The sequence below is a fragment of the Rattus norvegicus genome, chromosome 15 (genome assembly GCF_036323735.1).
Source record: "Rattus norvegicus strain BN/NHsdMcwi chromosome 15, GRCr8, whole genome shotgun sequence".
Lineage (NCBI taxonomy): Eukaryota > Metazoa > Chordata > Mammalia > Rodentia > Muridae > Rattus > Rattus norvegicus.
In genome coordinates, this window is record NC_086033.1 from 17,052,548 (window position 1) to 17,072,240 (window position 19,693).

The 19,693-nt window shown below is 40.0% G+C and overlaps 1 protein-coding gene across 8 annotated transcripts in view; it reads left to right on the forward strand.

Moving 5' to 3' along the window:
- Positions 1 to 19,693, forward strand: part of Fhit (fragile histidine triad diadenosine triphosphatase) — a 1,507,501-nt gene that overhangs the window by 687,147 nt on the left and 800,661 nt on the right. For all 8 annotated transcript variants that reach the window (XM_063274603.1, XM_063274602.1, XM_039093632.2 and 5 more), the window contains 1 exon segment: positions 9,706 to 9,817. In XM_063274603.1, coding sequence (XP_063130673.1) covers positions 9,715 to 9,817 — 103 coding nt within the window. In that variant the 5' untranslated portion in view covers positions 9,706 to 9,714.

Consider the following 19,693-nt stretch of genomic DNA (forward strand, 5'->3'; position numbering starts at 1 on the left):
CTTCCTCCAGAGAAAGAGGACTTTGAGTTATATCTATCATCAATAGAGAAGAAGGATTAGGGAAGAGATCAAGGGCATCCAGTGTTATAACTTGTTTGCAGACTAGACATCTGCAAAAGTATGTAAAGAATTATATCAGCCTATTGGCAAGAGTGGCGTGTCACAAGGAAGGAAATTCAGGACAGGGTAGCCAGGGTACAGAGGGAACACTAATATAAAAGTAAGTCTCAAATAAAAATTTAGTAACTGAATGAACGAACGAGTAATGGCCACTGCGTCTCAGTCTTGTCACTGCAAAGGACATCAGTATGAAACAGGTAGGAGGAGATTGAGATGGACCATTTAGAGAAACAGAATGGATAGAAGTGTCAGAATTTCTGAAAGTTCTAACATATCAGAGAGTGTCTGAAGATCCACTAAACATTTAAAGAATGGGATGGAAACCAGACCTCACACATACTTTATGAGTTATAAAGCAGTAGAAATCAGAAATGATCTTAGTCATGCCTCCTCATTGAAAAGACCTTCAGAATATAACCTTCCTTGGAAGACTCTATAGATATGATTACTTTAGATATCATGATATAGGTTAGGCTGGGCCATAAATATACCACCTTCTATCATTAGTGTTGTTATTAGTGTGTGCTGATGGACATGTATATGTACTTGTGTGTAGAAGCAAATGGTCACCCTGACGTATTGTCCTCATGAGTTATCCATCTTGTGTGCTGAGAAAGAGTCTCACTGGAAGCTTTAGGCAGCAAGCAGTTTGCCAACTGAGCTATCTCCTCACATATTTGTATTAGTTGAAGATGTGAGGACATACAGAAAAGGTTTCATCAAGTTGGAGTGCATGGGGTGACCGAGACTGGAGTGGTGAATTTCTATGCCAAGGAGCATGGAGGGTTGTTCTAAGCCAGCAGACACTAGGAAGAAATTTTGTCTTAGAGACTTGAGGGGGCTGATAGTCTTTGGCTTTCAGAGAATTTATATGGTAAGGGAAGGATATTAATATACAGTCTTACGCAGATCTTATTTTGAGATTCAAAACCAGAACATCCTGTGTTAAACAGTAATCTGCATGTCAGCCGACTTTCTTCTACAACTGTAAAAGGATACAAAGAAGCCAAGGTGTTATAGGTCAGAAGTTTTGAAACAGTCAAACTCAAGAGGTTAAACTTATTAGCTTTAGTTGAATTAGAATAACAACTTTAGAATCTAAGGAATCGATATACAGGAAATTTCTCCACTAAAAGAAAATATTTTTAAAGGCCTATGATGGTTTTTATATGTTTGGCCCAGGGAGTGGCACTATTAGGCAGTGTGGCCTTGTCGAGGTAGGTGTGTCCCTATGGGTGTGGGCTTTAAGACCCTAGTCCTGGCTGCCTGGAAGCCAGTCTTCTAGCAGCCTTCAGATGAAGATGTAGAACTCTAAGCTCTGCCTGAACCATACCTGTGTAGATGCGGCCATGTTCCTCCCTTGATGATAATGGACTGAACCTCCATACCTATAAGTCAGCCCCAATTAAATGTCCTTACAAGAGTTGCCTTGGTTATGGTGTCTGCTCACAGCAGTGAAGCCGTAAGACAAGACTGTATAAGGTACATGGGTGTTCAGTCACAGGGATAATTGAATTCTGAAGAAAATGCAAACATGAGAAAGATGAGAAAGCTGTATCTGAAAGACAACAGCGGGGCTAAGGGTGCTGGGGAGAAAGCTCAGAAGAGTGCATGCCAAGGACCTGCATTTGATTCATGGAATTCATAGAAAAGCTGGACAAACTTGTGTAATCCCAATGATGAGGGGCAGAGAAAGGAATATTCCTCGGGGATATTCACCTAGCCTAGCCTAATCAGAAAGGAGAGAAACGTTATCTTAATTGAGAAAGGCAAGAGGGAGGAGAAAAGGAGAGACAAACTGAATGTCTTCATTGAATAGTGACATCCAATGTAAAGTAATGTAAAAATGGCAGAACTATAAGGGGTTCAGTTTACCAGGCATCCTGGCTCAGGAAAAGAAAACAATATACTAGGGTACATGATTTATTTATTCTAAAAGCACCTGAAAAGGGTCTAGGCTGAAGACGGGATAATGAAAAAAGTCCATATTTGTCAAATATGAGCAAAACAATAAGTAGTGAGATAAGTCGGAACATGGATGCATGAGTGTGTAACACTGTGATGTACAAAGCTGGAAGTTATGGCTTCCGCCATTGCCTTGACAACTGTAGTTAGAGATCTAACTTCGCCCTACCAGGAACTAATGAAGCAGGGGTGAAAAGCAGAGGCAGAGACTTGGCCAACAATGAATTCAAGACTGAATTCTGTAACATTGATATATTGAATGTATCATGGATTGAAATATATTATAGATTGAAATACAAACACGCACATATAGCTGAATGGGAACGGAATGTATTTTGTTTTGCAGTGTGTGAGTTAGAGACATGGTTTCTCTGTAATGGCTCAGATAGGAACCTCAAATGCAAAAGCTGGAGCAAAGGTTCTCTTCTCCATGGCATGGTAAATCAGACTAACCTATTAACACAGCAGATAGCAGAAACCTCCCAGGTATCTGGATACTAAAAAGCACACTATAAAATAACCCTCAAGTTAAATAGGAAATTATGACGAGAGCCACAGTTTCTGAGAGCTGAGAAACAACAAAAACATGGGGAAAGACACAGCTAATAAACAGCTTTGCCAGTCACATGTAACTGTAGCTACTGAAAAGAGAAATGGAGCTGGAACCAACATACGGTCTGTGTTTGCCTCCAGTAAGTAGAAAAATACAATACCATTAATTTGAAGAAAGAAGAAAGGTAAAGTACCTTTCAAAGAAGTAACAAAAGTACAGAAAATGAATAATGGAGTCAAATTAATAAAACCCTTTGTTGATTCTTTATAAAGCTTAATAAATTACAGATAAACTTTGAGCGGTGGGTTAAAAAATAATCACATTTTGATACAATTCAAAGTAAATAATAACAATGATCTTCAATTATAGTCTTAACCCATTAAATTATTACTTTATAAATAAAATTAAAATGGCATGAAAAGGTTTAGAAATTAATACAAGAAAAAAAAGTCATGGGCTACAGAGATGGCTCAGAGGTTAAGAGCACTGACCGTTCTTCCAGAGATCCTGAGTTCCATTTCCAGCAACCACATGGTGGCTCACAACCACTTGTAATGCAATCTGAAGTCCCCTTCTGGTGTGTCTGAAGACAGCTACAGTGTACTTATATAAATAAAATAAGTAATTTTTTAAATAAAATGTCACTTAGCTAAGCACAGACCATTATGGTGATGGTCAAACTTTTTCCTGTAGTAGGAAATGGGGCACAGCTTGTCAAGTGAGCTTTGCTTACCTCTAAAGCACTGGTTCTGAATCTTCCCAATCCTGTGACCCTTTCATATGGTTCCTCGTGTTGTAGTGACCCCTAACCATAGCATTATTTCATCGATACTACACAATGTTGCTGTTATGAATCATAATGTAAATATCTGATGTGCAGGCTATCAGATATATCACTCCTAAGAAAGGGTCATGACCCATAGGTTGACAACCACTGCTAAAGGGACAGATGGCCAACCTTACTTACAACTCCCAGAAAGCCTATATGATTATGCACTAAAGAATAAGATACTTTGAATGACTAGAATAGCCATAAAGGGAAGGGAATAGTGAAATATATCCAGCAATCTGCTAATAAAATATATACATTGATGGCCAAATTATATGTATACAAATATATTTAGTAGAATTTTGCCTACTTAAAATAGTATTAAAGTTTATGAAATTTAGATTTTATTCATTCTAGCTCAGTATACAAATTTGTTTTAAAAAAAAACAACTAAAATTTATCATGCCCATTATTCTTAATAGCAAGGAAAAAGTTTGTACTCATTTATTATACTTTTAAGAATAAAATAAAGGTTCTTTTGTTGCATCTACTTTTGAACACATTGCCAGAGACCTCACAAGAGAAACAAAGTCGATGAATTAAAGTGAGAGCCATCACATTACTTATAAGTGAGATCTTATGTGGAAAACCAAAGAAGCTCTGTGGAGACCATCAGCAGCTACAGAGGAACTTAACCAGGCTGCTACATGAACAACATAAAAAAAATTCAGTTTCATGGCGTAACCAGTTACCAACAATGGCAATAATAAGAGGCCACTTATAGCATTGGCACAGCCCAAAGCCTAGCCCAAAAGCTGTCCAGGAGAACGCCAAGATACAATGCAAAAAACATAAAAGGGACACTATTACCAGAGTTTCATCATGGCAACACAAATGCAGTGTTCACTGAATAGTGTGAAGATGTCCCATCTCCTCTCCGTCAAATTTAAATCTAATCCAATTACATTCTATCCACAAACTTTTGAAGTAGTATCATTAAGTATAGAAATGACAGACTTCAGATTGTATGACAAATTCAAGCCTTTTCCTCTGAGTAAAGTTTTACTAGAAAAAAGACAACCGTGCAACATGCCAGAGGTGAATAGTTATGAGATTATGTTCCTGGTACACCTGGCCTTCTATAGAAAATAATTTAGCAGTCTCTGTTCTAAAGCACCCAGCTAGACAAAGAAAGAGAGAAAGAAAGGCAGAAAGAAAGAAAGAAAGAAAGACAGACAGACAGACAGACAGACACACACACACTCTAGACTCCCTCCTCTATATGGGAATGTTCTCAGGAATTAGTGTAAGAAAATTGACTCATGAAAAAAGAAGAGTGAGACTACTTCATAATTCCCAATTGGTTTACTTTTAAAAGTTTTGTATATTTTATGTACATTGGTGTTTTGCCTGCATTATAGCTGTAAAAGTGCCAGATCACTTGCAATTGGACCTACAGAGAGCCGTGTGCTCCTCAGTGCTGGGAATTGGACTCAGGTCCTCTGGAAGAGCTGCTTGTACTCTTTTTTTTAATTATTATTATTTAATTATTATTATTTTTAAATATTTATTATCTTTTATAAATGTGGATATATTGCCTACATGTATGTGTGTGCGACACATGCACACCATATTCTTTTTTTCCATCATTATTAAGTTGGGTATTTCTTATATACATATCAAATGTTATTCCCTTTCCCAGTTTCCAGGCCAACATCCCTCTAGCCCCTCCTCCTCCTCTTCTATATGGGTGTTCCCCTCCCCATCCTCCCCCCATTACCGCCCTCCCCACAACAATCCTGTTCACTGGGGGTTCAGTCTTAGCAGGACCCAGGGCTTCCCCTTCCACTGGTGCTCTTACTAGGATATTCATTGCTACCTATGGGGTCAGAGTCCAGGGTCAGTCCATGTATAGTCTTTGGGTAGTGGCTTAGTCCCTGGAAGCTCTGGTTGCTTGGCATTGTTGTTCATATGGGGTCTCAAGCCCCTTCAAGCTCTTCCAGTCCTTTCTCTGATTCCTTCAATGGGGGTCCTGTTCTTAGTTCAGTGGTTTGCTGCTGGCCTTCACCTATATATTTGCTGTATTCTGGCTGTGTCTCTCAGGAGCGATCTACATCCGACTCCTGTCGGCCTGCACTTCTTTGCTTCATCCATCTTATCTAGTTTGGTGGCTGTATATGTGTGGGCCACATGTGGGTCAGGCTCTGAATGGGTGTTCCTTCAGTCTCTGTTCTAAACTTTGCCTCCCTGTCCCGTCCTAAGGGTATTCTTGTTCCCCTTTTAAAGAAGGAGTGAAGAATTCGAAATTTGGTCATCCTTCTTGAGTTTCATGTGTTCTATGCATTTAGGGTAATTCGAGCATTTAGGCTAATAGCCACTTATCAATGAGTGCATACCATGTGTGTTTTTCTTTGATTGGGTTTCCTCACTCAGGATGATATTTTCCAGTTCCTATCATTTGCCTATGAAGTTCATAAAGTCATTGTTTTTGATAGCTGAATAGTATTCCATTGTGTAGATGTACCACATTTTCTGTATCCATTCCTCTGTTGAAGGGCATCTGGGTTCTGTCCAGCTTCTAGTTATTATAAATAAGGCTGCTATGAACATAGTGGAGCACGTGTCTTTGTTATATGTTGGAGCATCTTTTGGGTATATGTTGGGGCATCTTTTGGGTATATGCCCAAGAGAGGTATAGCTGGATCCTCAGGCACTTCAATGTCCAATTTTCTGAGGAACCTCCAGACTGATTTCCAGAATGGTTGTGTCAGTCTGCAATCCCACCAACAATGGCAGAGTGTTCCTCTTTCTCCACATTCTCACCAGCATCTGCTGTTGCCAGAGTTTTGATCTTAGCCATTCTGACTGGTGTGAGGTGGAATCTCACGGTTGTTTTGAATTGCTGCTTGTACTCTTAACCATTGAAACAACTCTCCAGTTCCCAGTACTCGACACGAAAGTACAAAGTTTCACATGGAATGTACACTTAAGTGTAAGGATGAGCTTAAAGAAGAAAAATCCTAAAATTTGTATTTGTGACCTAATGATGGAGAAATATTTGTTAAATAAGAATCATTGAGGAAAATATCAAAAGAAAATTAATGATTTTAATTATGACAAAATGAGTAGGTTTTATTCCTTAGGGTAACAACAGAAAATTAACAGATGGTAAAACTGCAATTATCATACTGAATATTTTGACCATTCGTGGACCCTGGAAAATCAGGAAATAGGAGGAGGGCAACTTGCGAAAATGAGGATGAAGTATTTAAATCAGCAGTTTGTGGAAGGAAGAGTCACTGATAAGTGAGTTAAAAGAAAAGATACTCTTTTTAATTCATTATTTTTAAAATTTTAATCTTGAGAAGTACGTTTGCATAATCTATTCCTCTCTTTTCCACTCTAAATTTCCTTCTTGACTAAACTTCATCTTCTTCTTTAATTATTGTCACACACACATGTATAATGTACACAAAGAGATTAATGTACACATGTTCATATAAATATAGTCTGCTTAGTCCCTTTACTGTTGTTCTATGTATTTTAGGGCTGCGCACTTGGGACTGTGTAACCTATCACTGGAAGTGATACCCAGAGGAGAACTGGGTCTCTCTCTCTCTCTCAGTAGCAATTATATGCCTGTAGTTCTTTATCTAGGGGTAGGCCTTGTTACAGTTCCTCCATCCATGGTGATTCTATTGTTCAAACTGGTGCTGCCATCTTTCTGGTCTCATTTAGGCACTGGAGTGAGAATGGCTGAGAAAAAGCTAGTGAACGAGCTATGCCTGAGTTACCATTTTAACTATTAGTCATGGAAGCAGATAGTGTCAAGTGGTAGTAAGGACAGAGGAAAACACTGTCTCTGGGTATTGCCTTTAGATGTGAAATCTGGTATGCACATCTTAGAAAAGCTGAGTGACACTATAACCTAAAACCCTGTCCTAGCATACTATGTTGTCCATTAGGATAGAAGTCACAGTGCTATTTGTGATAAAATGTAGTGGCTAGGCTAACTCGAGCAGGAGCAGACTGTACACAAAAGCCACAGTGCTTTGCTGTGGGAAGAAATGAGAGCAGCCAGGCATTATTTTATGCAAGGCTGAGGGGACAAGACAATTAAGAAATAGATGAGATTTAAAACAAATAATTCATATAAAATTAAAATTAAATATTTTTGAAAGCCCTCCACATTCTTGACACATAGAAGTCATGTACACAAATCTATAAAGAAGATAAACACTATATTAATCATGCTATAGTGAATCCCTGAGTTGGGAGGAAATAGAATGGTTTGGGGCATTGAAGATGAAAAGAAAAAAAGAAAACAATGTGAGAGACAAATAAGACCAAAAGAAGGTGCCAATCAAGGGCTCAGGATAACAGCAGCCCATCAGTTAGGGCTCATGCTTAAGTCGTTTGTCCAATTATCCTTACATGGAAACACATGTCAGAGATGTTGCTCCTTCTCGAATTGATAGACAGTGGCTCATACAATGGCATTAGGTATGGACTTGTGTCTCTGCTTGCTGACATGTTAACTCTGACAGAGCAGCTTCACGCTTGAACAGAGTAAACAGTTCAGCCTTAAGAAAGGGCCTTTTGTAGTGTTGGCAGTGGTCAGCTGATGGTGTTGTCTTTGAGTGTTTCACTTTGTTCTCCATAGCTATTCCCAAAACAGTAGTGTGCTAGGGGACGAACAGCCCTTAAGTCAGTTGTTAAGACCTAGATCCTGGCAGAGAAAAGACCTACCTAGAGAATATGGTGATGTAATAACCATAGAAAATTCAAGGTAATGTGGTTGAACCTATAGGAGAGGCAGACTCAAGTTTCTAGTAGCTTCCCAGAGTGGGTACCAGAAAACTGCTTGCCTAGAAAATATTTGAAGCCTTCCTTACTGACTCCTAATTTCTATGAGTTGCTTGTAAGAATTTTAAAAACCTTATCTGTGTCCTTGACATGAGTCTTCCCATCTTGAGTCCTTAGCATCTAAATTCCAGTCAAGTTCCAGTCCTCTACACTACAGGACTTTTGCATAGCTCTCATTGTATTAAATCATTATGCATTTATTGGTCATTTAACTTCCTCCTTTTTTTCCTGATTATTCTTCACCTTTCATCCCTGTGTGACTTCTAGGTTAATCACTCACCACTGACAGTAGTGAGCAGCTCCTAACTGCTCACTTAACTGAGGCCAGGGTAGGGGCCTTAGTCACTCAGGAGTCATTCATGGTAGGCACCTAGTTAAGATTATACCTGGGTTGTGGGTGGCTTTGGTCCATCCTGGCTGCAAAGTGCCCAATTTCATTTCATTCTCCCTTGGGTTCATTCGCTTTCACATTGCTGTGACAAAAAGTTTGTTAGAAATGATTTGCAGTCGCAAGGATTTATTTGGCCTCATGGTTTCAGAATTTTAATTTACAGGAAGCCATAGTGGTGGGAGCCACCTGTAGCTTTGGTTGACAGAGAGCAAAGGGAGAGAGACAGCCATCAAATGGTGGGTGTATCCTTCAAAGCCCTACCCACCCACTAGTCTACCTCCTCCAACCAACCGCCTTTTCCTAAACTTTTAAAAACCTTGAAGAACAGCATTACCAAGTGCTCAACACATAAGCTAATGGGGAGATTATATATCAGTTGTAACACTGTCATGGGGCCTCCTCCAAAAAGGATAGGAAAATTAGCATTCATTATCTGATCTCTCTCTGGGAGAACTGGGAACTGACCCGAAACTCTGATTTTGCTCATTCCTAAATTTTCTTTCTAAGTTTTGTCAATTGAATTGCAACAGTTCCTAGGGAATGTGAGTTTGGTAACGGTAGACAAGGTCAGACAGTGTTTGCACTTGTGCTAAGTTGCTGTTACAAAAACAAAGGTAAAACTATTTGAAAGAAGTTTCTAAGAATTAGACTTGTACTCATTCACAACAGCTATTTGCACATTAACAGAGATGACAAGATCAATGGACAAAGGTAGCAGACAAATAAGAGCCTGTGGGCATGAGGGGACAATCTGAAGGGCCAGAGTCTTTAAGCTTGAAAGGCTGCTTTGTCATCCGTGTTCCAGCTTCTACCTAACAATGTTTACTTGTATTCAGCATCATAGGGAGATGGGAATATTCTGGGAGTACGTTACATGGTGTTCATCTGAGATAGGATTAACAAGGACCTGTTTAAATGGTCTCTTCTTTCCATCTAGGAGCCTTTACTAACGGAATTTGCCTTTGTCATAGTGGTACACAAACCTAGTTGCTTGGTCTTTTGAAGTTCATTTCCTAAATTATTTCCTCTTTCACATTTCAGTGTGAGACCATGTCATTTAGATTCGGCCAACATCTCATCAAGCCCTCTGTGGTTTTCCTCAAAACCGAACTGTCCTTTGCCCTGGTGAATAGGAAACCCGTTGTACCTGGCCGTATCCTTTTCTGTAAAAGAAGCATTTGAAGGCAAACAACTAAATTAATATAGAATCAGCCGTTAGTGTCTATCTTCAAAAGGTAAGCAAGGAATCTCCCTCCTTCCTGCTTTGGAGTGTCCAGGTAAGAAGTTATTCATATTTATTTTGAGTCCAGTTGGTGGCACCTGCAATATGCTTGAGCAGTGTTGCAGAACTTCTAAGGAGGGTTGCTTAGCAACTGTAGCTTTGGCTGGGAATTCTTGGTTGACCTTTTCACTACCATAGCTGTGTAAATAAATAGGTGTTTCTAAAATTGGTCCAATGAATATCATGGGCACTCTGAATTCCTTTTCTTCATTGTGAATTTTAATGGAAGGTTAGAAGCTGGATGGTGATTCTGTGAGGGGGAATTAAGGGATTACAGTAAAATTAGAGATGAACTGTTTCTTTGCTTAAAGGAGATTGTTTGATTTATTCTTTTCTTTTTTTTTATTTGTGAGATTGTAATATAATTACATCATTGCCCCCTTCCCTTCCTTCCCTTCAAGTCCTCCCAAATACTGCTCCTCTTTCTCTTTCAAATTAATGTCCTCACTTTTCATTATCGGTTGTTAGATGCATATATGTGTGTATGATTACCCATGTATATACATGTATATTTTAAATAGAACCTCAGTCTTCCTTTTTCTCATAAGTATATTTTCAACACTGATAATTTGGTATTGGATAACCAGTTGGTGCATTTCCTTGGCAAAGACTGTTTGTCTCACTCTCAACGTTCCTTAGTTACCTGTAGTTCTCTGTGTAGGCCTAAGACCTCGTGGTCTTTCTGCATTCATGTTCTCCCCTCTATTGGTGCTGTCCTTGCTCAGCTCATGTTTGAACAGTCACACTGGTGGGACCTGATGGTTTTAGCTTCTGATACTACTAGGAGAAACGATCTAACATGTTGTGAATGTTGTGATCTGTGTTGGATATGAAATATCATTTTCTCCTGGGATAAATTCTGCTTTTTAAACCGTTCTCCACTATGAGTGCTGGTTGAGTTATTTTATCTTCCCTGAAGAACTTTCTTTCCATAAGACTCAGTAGGAGCTCCATTCTCCTCTGCAGTGGATGTCCGAATGGATGGAACATTCAGCAGAAGTGTCTTAGCATGCTGAACATAACCCTCCTGGCTGTGTACGTGTGAATTTTATGGAACTGCCACGATGTTTTTCTCTTTCTCCTTATTTTATTATGCAAGAGGCAACAAGAAGGAGGCTTTGTGTTTTAAGATAATAGGTATTTTCCACATAGAATCTGGTTTGGCTTTGAAGTGAATTTCTTACTATAGTCTTTAATGTATACATATTTCAAGATATTTTTGGAGTAATTTTTTTCAGTGAAAATGTTTGCAGTTCTTAAGAACTTCATGAATAACTTCTTTCCTGGTCATGTAACCTTTGCTTGGTTGAAAGGAAAAAGGAAAATCACCTTAAGAACTAAAAGTATGATTCTATATTAAACTCTCAAAATCCTGAGCCCAAATTTTACCTAATGAAAATTGGCAATTATAAAAATGATGAACATAAAGTAAATTAATAAATAATAATGTTCTGTGAAAATTATTTCTAACATTTAGATATTTTTTATAAATTTTTCAATGTAAGATTGAGCCTTACTGTTCAATATAGAAATACTAGCTGCCTCTGCTTATTTAGGTGGAAAACCCCAAGCCAGAATGATTTAGAACGAACTTGAAACAGAACAGGTTTTTAAGCTATATGTTAATGTTATTTTGCATTCTTCAAATGGACTTCTTGAAATAAAAGCATTTTTTATTTCTTCCTTTGGTTTGGCTGAAAGTTTGTAGTGGTCATTTTGACTTGAGGAATTTTTAACAAAAATATATTCAGATGTTAAAAGAATAAAGGTAAAATTTCGTATTTTTCATGTGCTTGCTTGAATCAATGTTAACAAGAGTAACAGAAGTTGGGATGAGAAGGAGAATTTAGGTGAATGAGTCTTCATGCACTGTATTAGGAAAATGTGATGTCATATAGACATACCGCATGTTAGATGGTTGATGATCGTGTGGACTTGGCTTTGTGAGTTCTCATTCATAACTTGATAGTACTTCATTTCTTTTTCATGGTCTTTCAAATCCCTGGTGAAAATGTGACAGCAGTACTGAGAAAATGTCTGACACAAACCCAAGAAAGGCCTTCTTCTAAGGAACTGGCCACAGTGAACGCTGAACAATTGGTGAAACTTGTGCTCTGGAATCACCATTTTGAAAATGAAACCTTATCAGTTATCATATCTGAGAGAGAAGGCCAAGAGGATAGAGAAAATCTACCAGAATTAGCAAGCATCATTGTGTTTAGCAGGAGCCTGCTTCTTTCCAAGGAGGACATGGGAACCAGATGCTTGGGGAACTAGCACATTGTGCAAGGCTGCTCTCACCTATGCAGTTGAGAACTGCCTTGGACCTTGGCAGAGAGGACAATGCTCGAAGGAGGAACATGAAAATATGGACATTATTATACAAATAAACTTCATACCCACATCAACCCTCAACACTCATGGAGGCCCACACCCTGCTGGCTCTGTCCCAGGGGCAGGAAACCATGCCATACTGCCCCTCCCACATGGCCAAACAGGACTTGCACTCCCTCTTAGTAAAGACATCCTCATTGTTTATGACATTCTATGTGTTCTTCCATACATTCATCCAGCCATTGCTGACTCAGCCCATACTCTATTCCTGGCACCATGACCTGAATCCCAAGCTCCCTCAGAATGGTTGTCTCTGTACAGAATCAGTCCTTTCTGCCTGGAAGACTTGTTCTTAACCTATTTTCTTGACAGACTGAATGCCACAGTAACTGAAATTAAAGGGGAAACTGCAAACACGGAAAGTAAATGCAGGGTGGAATCAGTGGACCAAGGCAGAGAGCTTCTGCTAACTTCTGCCTTTTCTGTTTTCCCATGCCCAGAGCCTATTCCTATCACGGCACTACTCCAGAGTTTCTAGTCTTGTGCAGAAGCTGCCTTCCCTAATGTTCCCCATCCGGTTTTGTCAGTTATAACTCTGACTTCGGCTGTGTGTTGCTTATCTGAGGAGGAGGGGTATGTCCAAGCAGAGTAAAGGAATTGATGGCCAGTAGAAATCTTTGATTGACAATTTTCTGTTTTCAGGGTAGTTTTCACGTGAAATGGAATGCCTTGCTTTCCATACTTGTCTTATTATTTCTAGTCAATGATATCCAAGCACCCCGTGGGGAGTGTGCTACTGATGAGAGACTTGTCAGCATTATCGTTCAGTTGTTTCCACCACGCCCTTTTTCCTCATGATTTTAGTCATTGACTTAAAAAGAAATGTTTCTGGGTCTGTCAGCCTCTGTGGGTGGGCACACGTGTGGGGCTGAGGAGAACTCATGTGTCAGTCCTCATTCTCCACAATGTTTAAGGAAGGTCTTTTACCAGTTGAGAGTAGCTTCTTGGGAGTCTCCTGTCCGTACAACCCATTTCAGCACAGGAGATTGAATTACGTATATGTCAGGAGTTTAAAGAGTTATGAGGATTCAAACATTTGTCCTCATGCTCAACAAGTTCTTTACCCTCTGAGTAATCTCTGCATCTCCCTGTCACTGGGTTTTTGATAGCATTCGTAGTAGAAAAGGAAGTGTCCGAGCAGGGACCCAAGGTCTGCTGTAGAAGAAAAGCAATGCTTCATTCACAAAAGCACCACTTCACTTCCTCCCCTCACACTTTAAACAAATACTCCCATTTCTTGCCATGTAGTTTGAGTTAACTGAATAGGCTTTGGCCTTCGTGGTGCAACACACTAAAGAGAATGTCAGAGTGTCTTTAATCCATTAATTTCTAAGTCCGGGAAAATGGTTTTCAAGCTTGCTTACCGAGAGAGCAGACTCGTCTTGAAGAATGGCGCCTTCAGAGTTTTGTTGAACATTTTATTCATATGTTTCAATGCAACTCAGCCCTTGTTCATGGCTTAAATAAATTGGCACCTTTACAGTTAGTACCTCTCCCTGCCCCTCCCCTTGTGTTAGGCTTTGTCTGCCTCTCCTCTTGAGTTGAGCATGAAAAATGAATTTGAACATGAGTGGAATCTATTCAGTGACTGGGGCTTTTATTGTAAATAAAATAATTCATTTGTTATGGCCTGTTGTTTTCAGCAGACAGTGTATTGATCTGTGGATTGCTACTCAGAATGGTGCAGGGAGCTTTCGCTTGCACCTCTAACATAAGAGGGAGGGACATAGTGGAGTCTGTGGATGCTTTGAATGTGGTGTGTAATGATGGGGATGAACCTTGCTCACTGGCCATACCATATATTATACAAACCATTTGTCAACACTTTATTGAATCAGTTATTACGTGGAACAGATTTTTCCCGGCCAGGCCCATCACACACAGAATGCTACCCGGACCAAACAATGTTAAGATGATGCATAGAGGATAACCTTCCAAAGTGGATTTGTAAAGAACTAGATGAGGTAACTTAGAGGACATTTCTGCTGACACATTACAAACAAAAAGTTTGCTGCAAAGGGAACTGTGTGCTAAGCCTTAGCACCAGCCAGCGCATAGGAGAGAAAACCCTGACAAATGCTTTTTAAGGTGAACTTTTACCATTTCCAACGGAAAACGTTCACTTTTCTCGTTTCAGACAAGCACCCTGTTTGCTCCTGAAATAAATGAAAACTAATAAAAAAATAGCTCCTTTCCTTAACTGTGGTTCCCGCCCAATAGATACTATAGATAAAAATGCCCTTTTAGCCCTTCCATAAAAATCAGAAATGCTTGTCACTTCCTGAGTGGGTTTTAGTCTTGTGAATCCTTTTAATTGTTCAGGAAACTGCAGTTATTAGTGATCTGCTGATCTTTCATTTCTCAGCACTGTTTCTTTTTAGACCTTCCTGTACAAATAAGATGAGCACAAGCCCTATTTTAATATCCTTATTGCTAAAGATAGAATTGTGATCTTTAGATCGCTGTGAGCACATGTCTCTGCTCTGCTCTGTGTGTGCCTCCGTGTATTAGCTGACTTAAATATTCACACAGAGATTCTTCAAAGATGTTCTGCTGCTCCTTTGCCCCTAGCTGTAATGGGAAAGTTGATTTACTTATGGTCAGTTTTTCTTAACTTGACAGGTTATTGCATCAAAGGTGTTAAAAGAGTTTAAAGGCCCCTGCTACTACCGTGTCACTGGTAAGTGGGGAAGGGGCAATCTTGGATGATATCATGCTTCTCAGTTCACTAGTATATTTTTTTACCTTTTATTATTGGATATTTTTTGTATTTACATTTCAAATGTTATGCCCTTTCCCAGCTGGTTCCCCCTCTGGAAACCCCCTATCCCATCCCCCCTCCCCTTGCTTCTATGAGGGTGTTCCTTCTCCACCTACTCCCTCCCACCTCCCGCCCTGGCATTCCCCTACACTGGGGCATCGAGCCTTCACAGGACCAAGGACCTCTCTTCCATTTGATACAAGACAAGACCATTGGTTGCTCCTTGGGTACTCTCTGGTTGGTGGTTTAGTCCCTGGAAGCTGTGGAGGGTCTGGTTGGTTGGTATTGTTGTTCTTCCTATGCAGTGGCAAACCCCTTCAGCTCTTTCAGTCCTCCCCTAACTCCTCCATTGGGGACCCTCAATTCAATGGTTGGCTGTGAGCATCTGCCTCTCTATTTGTCATCCTCTGGCAGAGCCTCTCAGGAAACAGCTATGTCAGGTTCCTGTCAGCATGAACTTCTTGACATTCACAATAATGTCTGGGTTTAGTGACTGTATGGCAGTCTCTGGATGACTTTTCCTTCATCTCTGCTCCACATTTTATCTCTGTATTTCCTCCTGTGAGTATTCTGTTCCTCCTTCTAAGAAGGACTAAAGCATCCACAAATTGGTCTTCCTTCTTCTTGAGCTTCATGTGGTCTGTGATTTATATCTTGGGTATTCTGAGCTTCGGGGCTAATATCCATTTATCAGTGAGTACATACCATGTGTGGTTTCTTTTGTGATTGGGTTATCTCACTCATGATCATATTTATTTTTATCCATTTGCCTAAGAATCTCATGATATCATTATTTTTAATAGCTGAATAGTACTCCATTGTGTAGATGTACCACATTTTCTGTATCCATCCCTCTGTTGAAGGACATCTGTGTTCTTTCCATCTTCTGCCTATTATAAATAAGGCTGCTATGAACATAGTAGAGCATGTGTCCTTGTTATATGTTGGAGCATCTTGTGGGTATATGCCCAGGAGTGGTATAGCTGGGTCTCCACTGTGGAAATCAGTCTGATGGTTCCTCAGAAAACTAGTATATATTTTTGGAGTCTAGAATGCTTCACAGAGGATCCTCTGTAGGAGACAGTTATTTTTCTTATGTGTTACCCAAGAAATGACTGCATAGAAAACAAATCACTGTTATCCCACTTGGCAGCTCAGGAGGTGATGGAGCACAGATAATATCAGGAGTAACTGTCGGGGTAGCATTTAGGGTTAGCATGCTGCATTTGTTAAGGGTGCCAGAAAGAAAATAAAAAAGGAAACCCTCTTGACAGGGTCTTCTTCTTCCAAGTTTACTTTTAGTTCCTAAAATTGAAACTTGTATTGTTCTTTCTGTGTATAACTGATAATAGATGATGACATATGTTACTGAAGGGAGCAAGGAAGGTGTGCAAGGAAGGTCTGAAGTAAAATGGAAAATACGTGTGACCTCCTCCTAGTAACAGTTTGCACGTGCACAGTGCTTCCTGGACCTCATAGAAGAGGCTTCCGTTTCATCATGAGTATGTGTCTTGCCTCTCCTATCTCCTTTCTGGCTGCTTTCCCATGACTTGCATGTACAGTTACCACCTAGGACTCACTGGCTCCCTGCTGCTTGATAATTCTGTTTACTTGTCGTCCCTCGACTGTGACTTCTTCATGTCAGGATTTACCTTGTAACTGTAACCCTTGCTGCAAGTGAGACAGAGGGCTGGCTTGACCCGGTTATACATTTGAGGAGAAAGATTGAACTGGCTTTTCAATAACCGGGGCTTTTAGTGGTACATTTCTCAGCGCTGCACCAGGACTATGAATCCTCTTTGCTTTCTCACAGCAGAGAGCAATACTTTTACAAACAGCTGGTTGTATACAATGCTGAGAGAGAAAGAGGAGGAGGGGGAGCATTAGGAATGTTCTCTCTCCCTCTCAAGCCAAGAGTACACTTATAATTTAGATGTTTCAAATTTGCACTGTGACTGTTTCTCATGTTGACTGCTCACCTGGGTGTCCTGTGATGTGAAAAACGGATCCCATTTCTACTTACTTCCACCTGCAGTTTTCTCAGGTAGCTTTGCACTGTCATGGTTAACAGCCACTGAACTTGGCTCATTATATGCTACGCATATCTTCGACCTGCTTTCCATGCAAGCCATCAGATTCTGAAGAACAGGAAAAGGCTGGTCATGGTGTTGCCAGCCTTACACTTGTAAGGGAGCATAATCAGGAGTAATGAATGGAATAATACATCACTATTCATAAGAAATGTCACATAATTAACTCAAATAATGTAAAATGCATTCTAATTTCCATTTGGCATGAAAATAGATTTGTTAGAACACTGGTAGGCAGTTAATGTTTACCTTATATTTTCATACACATATCAAAACTGTTAGATTCTACTGGGTGAATATACATGGTTTCTAAAACATAGTCAGATGGCTTTCTTCCCGTTGAACCTTAGTATATTCCTTATTTGTTATTTATTATATACACATAATTTGTATATGTGTTCAACGGGTATAATTAGCGTAACTAATTTATATTTATTGCAAATTAATGATCTAATTTATTAACTTAGCTCTCATTTCCTTCCTTAGGCTAATTGACTGAAAAAATAACGATAAATTTGTACAAATAGCTCTTGGGCAAAATCCTACATGGGCCTCAGCCTAAGGACTCTGGGCAGTGTTAGGTAACTGAACTAGTTTTTTAATCTGGGACATTTTCCAGGGCTTTTTGCTACAGGCTCTGGGCATATCTCAGGAGTCTTAGTTTGGGTTTGTGGACCCCAGTTTTTTCAGGATGTGTGTGGCTGCAGAAGGATAAGTTATTTCTGCAATGCAGAGGCATCTGAAGCACCTAAAGAAGGAGGGAAGCAGCACGTAGAAGCAATCTACCAGAACTGCGATGTCTTAGTCATGAAACGGACGTGCTAGAATATTCCATCCCAAAGGAGTGTGAGGATTGATGGGGAAAGCTGCCAGAGCACCCTGGGCTCCAGCGTGATATTCTGATCTTCAACATCACTGAGTGTTGCATAGTGTGGATCTGCTTCTGGGCGAAGACAATAGACCTTTCTCTCCTTCTCTCCTTCCAGGGGCTGTCTTCCCACAGCTCAGGGGAGGCCCTGGCTGTGGGCAGGAGGTTGCTACAGAGGCAGTAGGTCACCTCCCTGCCTTACCTTTGTATGGTAGGGGTAGCTCGTGTCTATCAAACACAACTCATGCTGTCTTAGCTACAACAATATCGTATGTGGGGGAATTAAGATAATATTTTGTGGCCAACAGTACTTTTCTGAGGTCAATGCTGTCACTCGTAAGCCATGAGCAGTTTAACTGGAAAAACTGAGGCTCAGATCATTATTGATTTCCCAGCCAGTGGAAATCATAATTTAACCCTGGACTCTCTATTCTCATTAAACCTTTCCCACCACCTCCATTTTCTAATGTTGTCTTTTTTTTTAAGTGTGTGCTTTGCCATATTTCTATTTGTCAGTCATTTTTTTGTTGGTGGCTTTATTATTTTTATCTTAATTACCATGGTGTTGGTTGAGGAATAATGTGACTTCTAGAAGTTGCAAGCTGCACAGATCCAGGCACAGTTGCCTGGCTGCCACCATCATTTTCTCTGAGGTAAAATAAGTACAGGGGAGATAGGTTCATGGGGGTTTCTAAATTTTCTCTTCTCTGAGAAGGTTTTGAAATGGCTGTGGTTATCAAGACATCATTTCATCGTCAGGATTTATTTCCAGTTCAAGAGTTTTTTGGGAGCTAAGATTCATCTGTTGAATGCTAATACTTTAAAAGTCAACTATGATGTTCTCCTTTTCACCAGAGATGATTGCTTTAATAGTTGTTAAATAAGAGGTGTCAGGATAAAAATAAATCAGCAGGAATTACATTAAAATTTTCACCAAGAGCATTGCACATGCAGAATCTAGGGAAAAAAAGGTATTTTCTCTTCTCTTCAGGAGCAAATGTCTCCCAGAGCCTTCGTATAGAGTTATACTGTCAGGAATGTAATTGATGTCTGACAGACACTGAGGAAGATTTTGTGTGCAGTGAAATAAGCAGCGAGGACCCAAGCAAGAAGGGTGACAACAGTTTGGGGACACATTCCTTATCCCCACTTACATGAGGAATAAAAGTGAGATGAGATACAACTCACCGAATGGCATCTCTTGCTTCTAAACCGTGCAAGGGAGGAATTGGTGAGAGGAAAGATAAGCGGCTGCTGTGGGGGCTGCTCACGTTCGCCCCTCTTCTGCCTTGGAGAAACTACACCTGTTACACACTAAAGTCATACATGGAAGGTAGCTGCTCTGTAGAAGGAAACTGGTATCTTGGTCCTTGGACCGATGGTTCTGGTGGAGTTACTGAACTGTAGGCTTCTGTAGCCCTTTGCAAAGATAGGCAAGTTGCTGTGGGCCACTACCTCTTTGTTTAGTGAATTTGGGTTTGTAATATTAGCCTGCAACACTCTGTCTCTTTTGTATAGCTGTGACAGGAGACATTTGTTGGAGGGACCTATCACAATGGTATATGAAGCACCAAGAGTAGTTCTAGGGAGTTGGTGGGGGCCATGAACAAACTTTTTCATCCCATACTGACCTA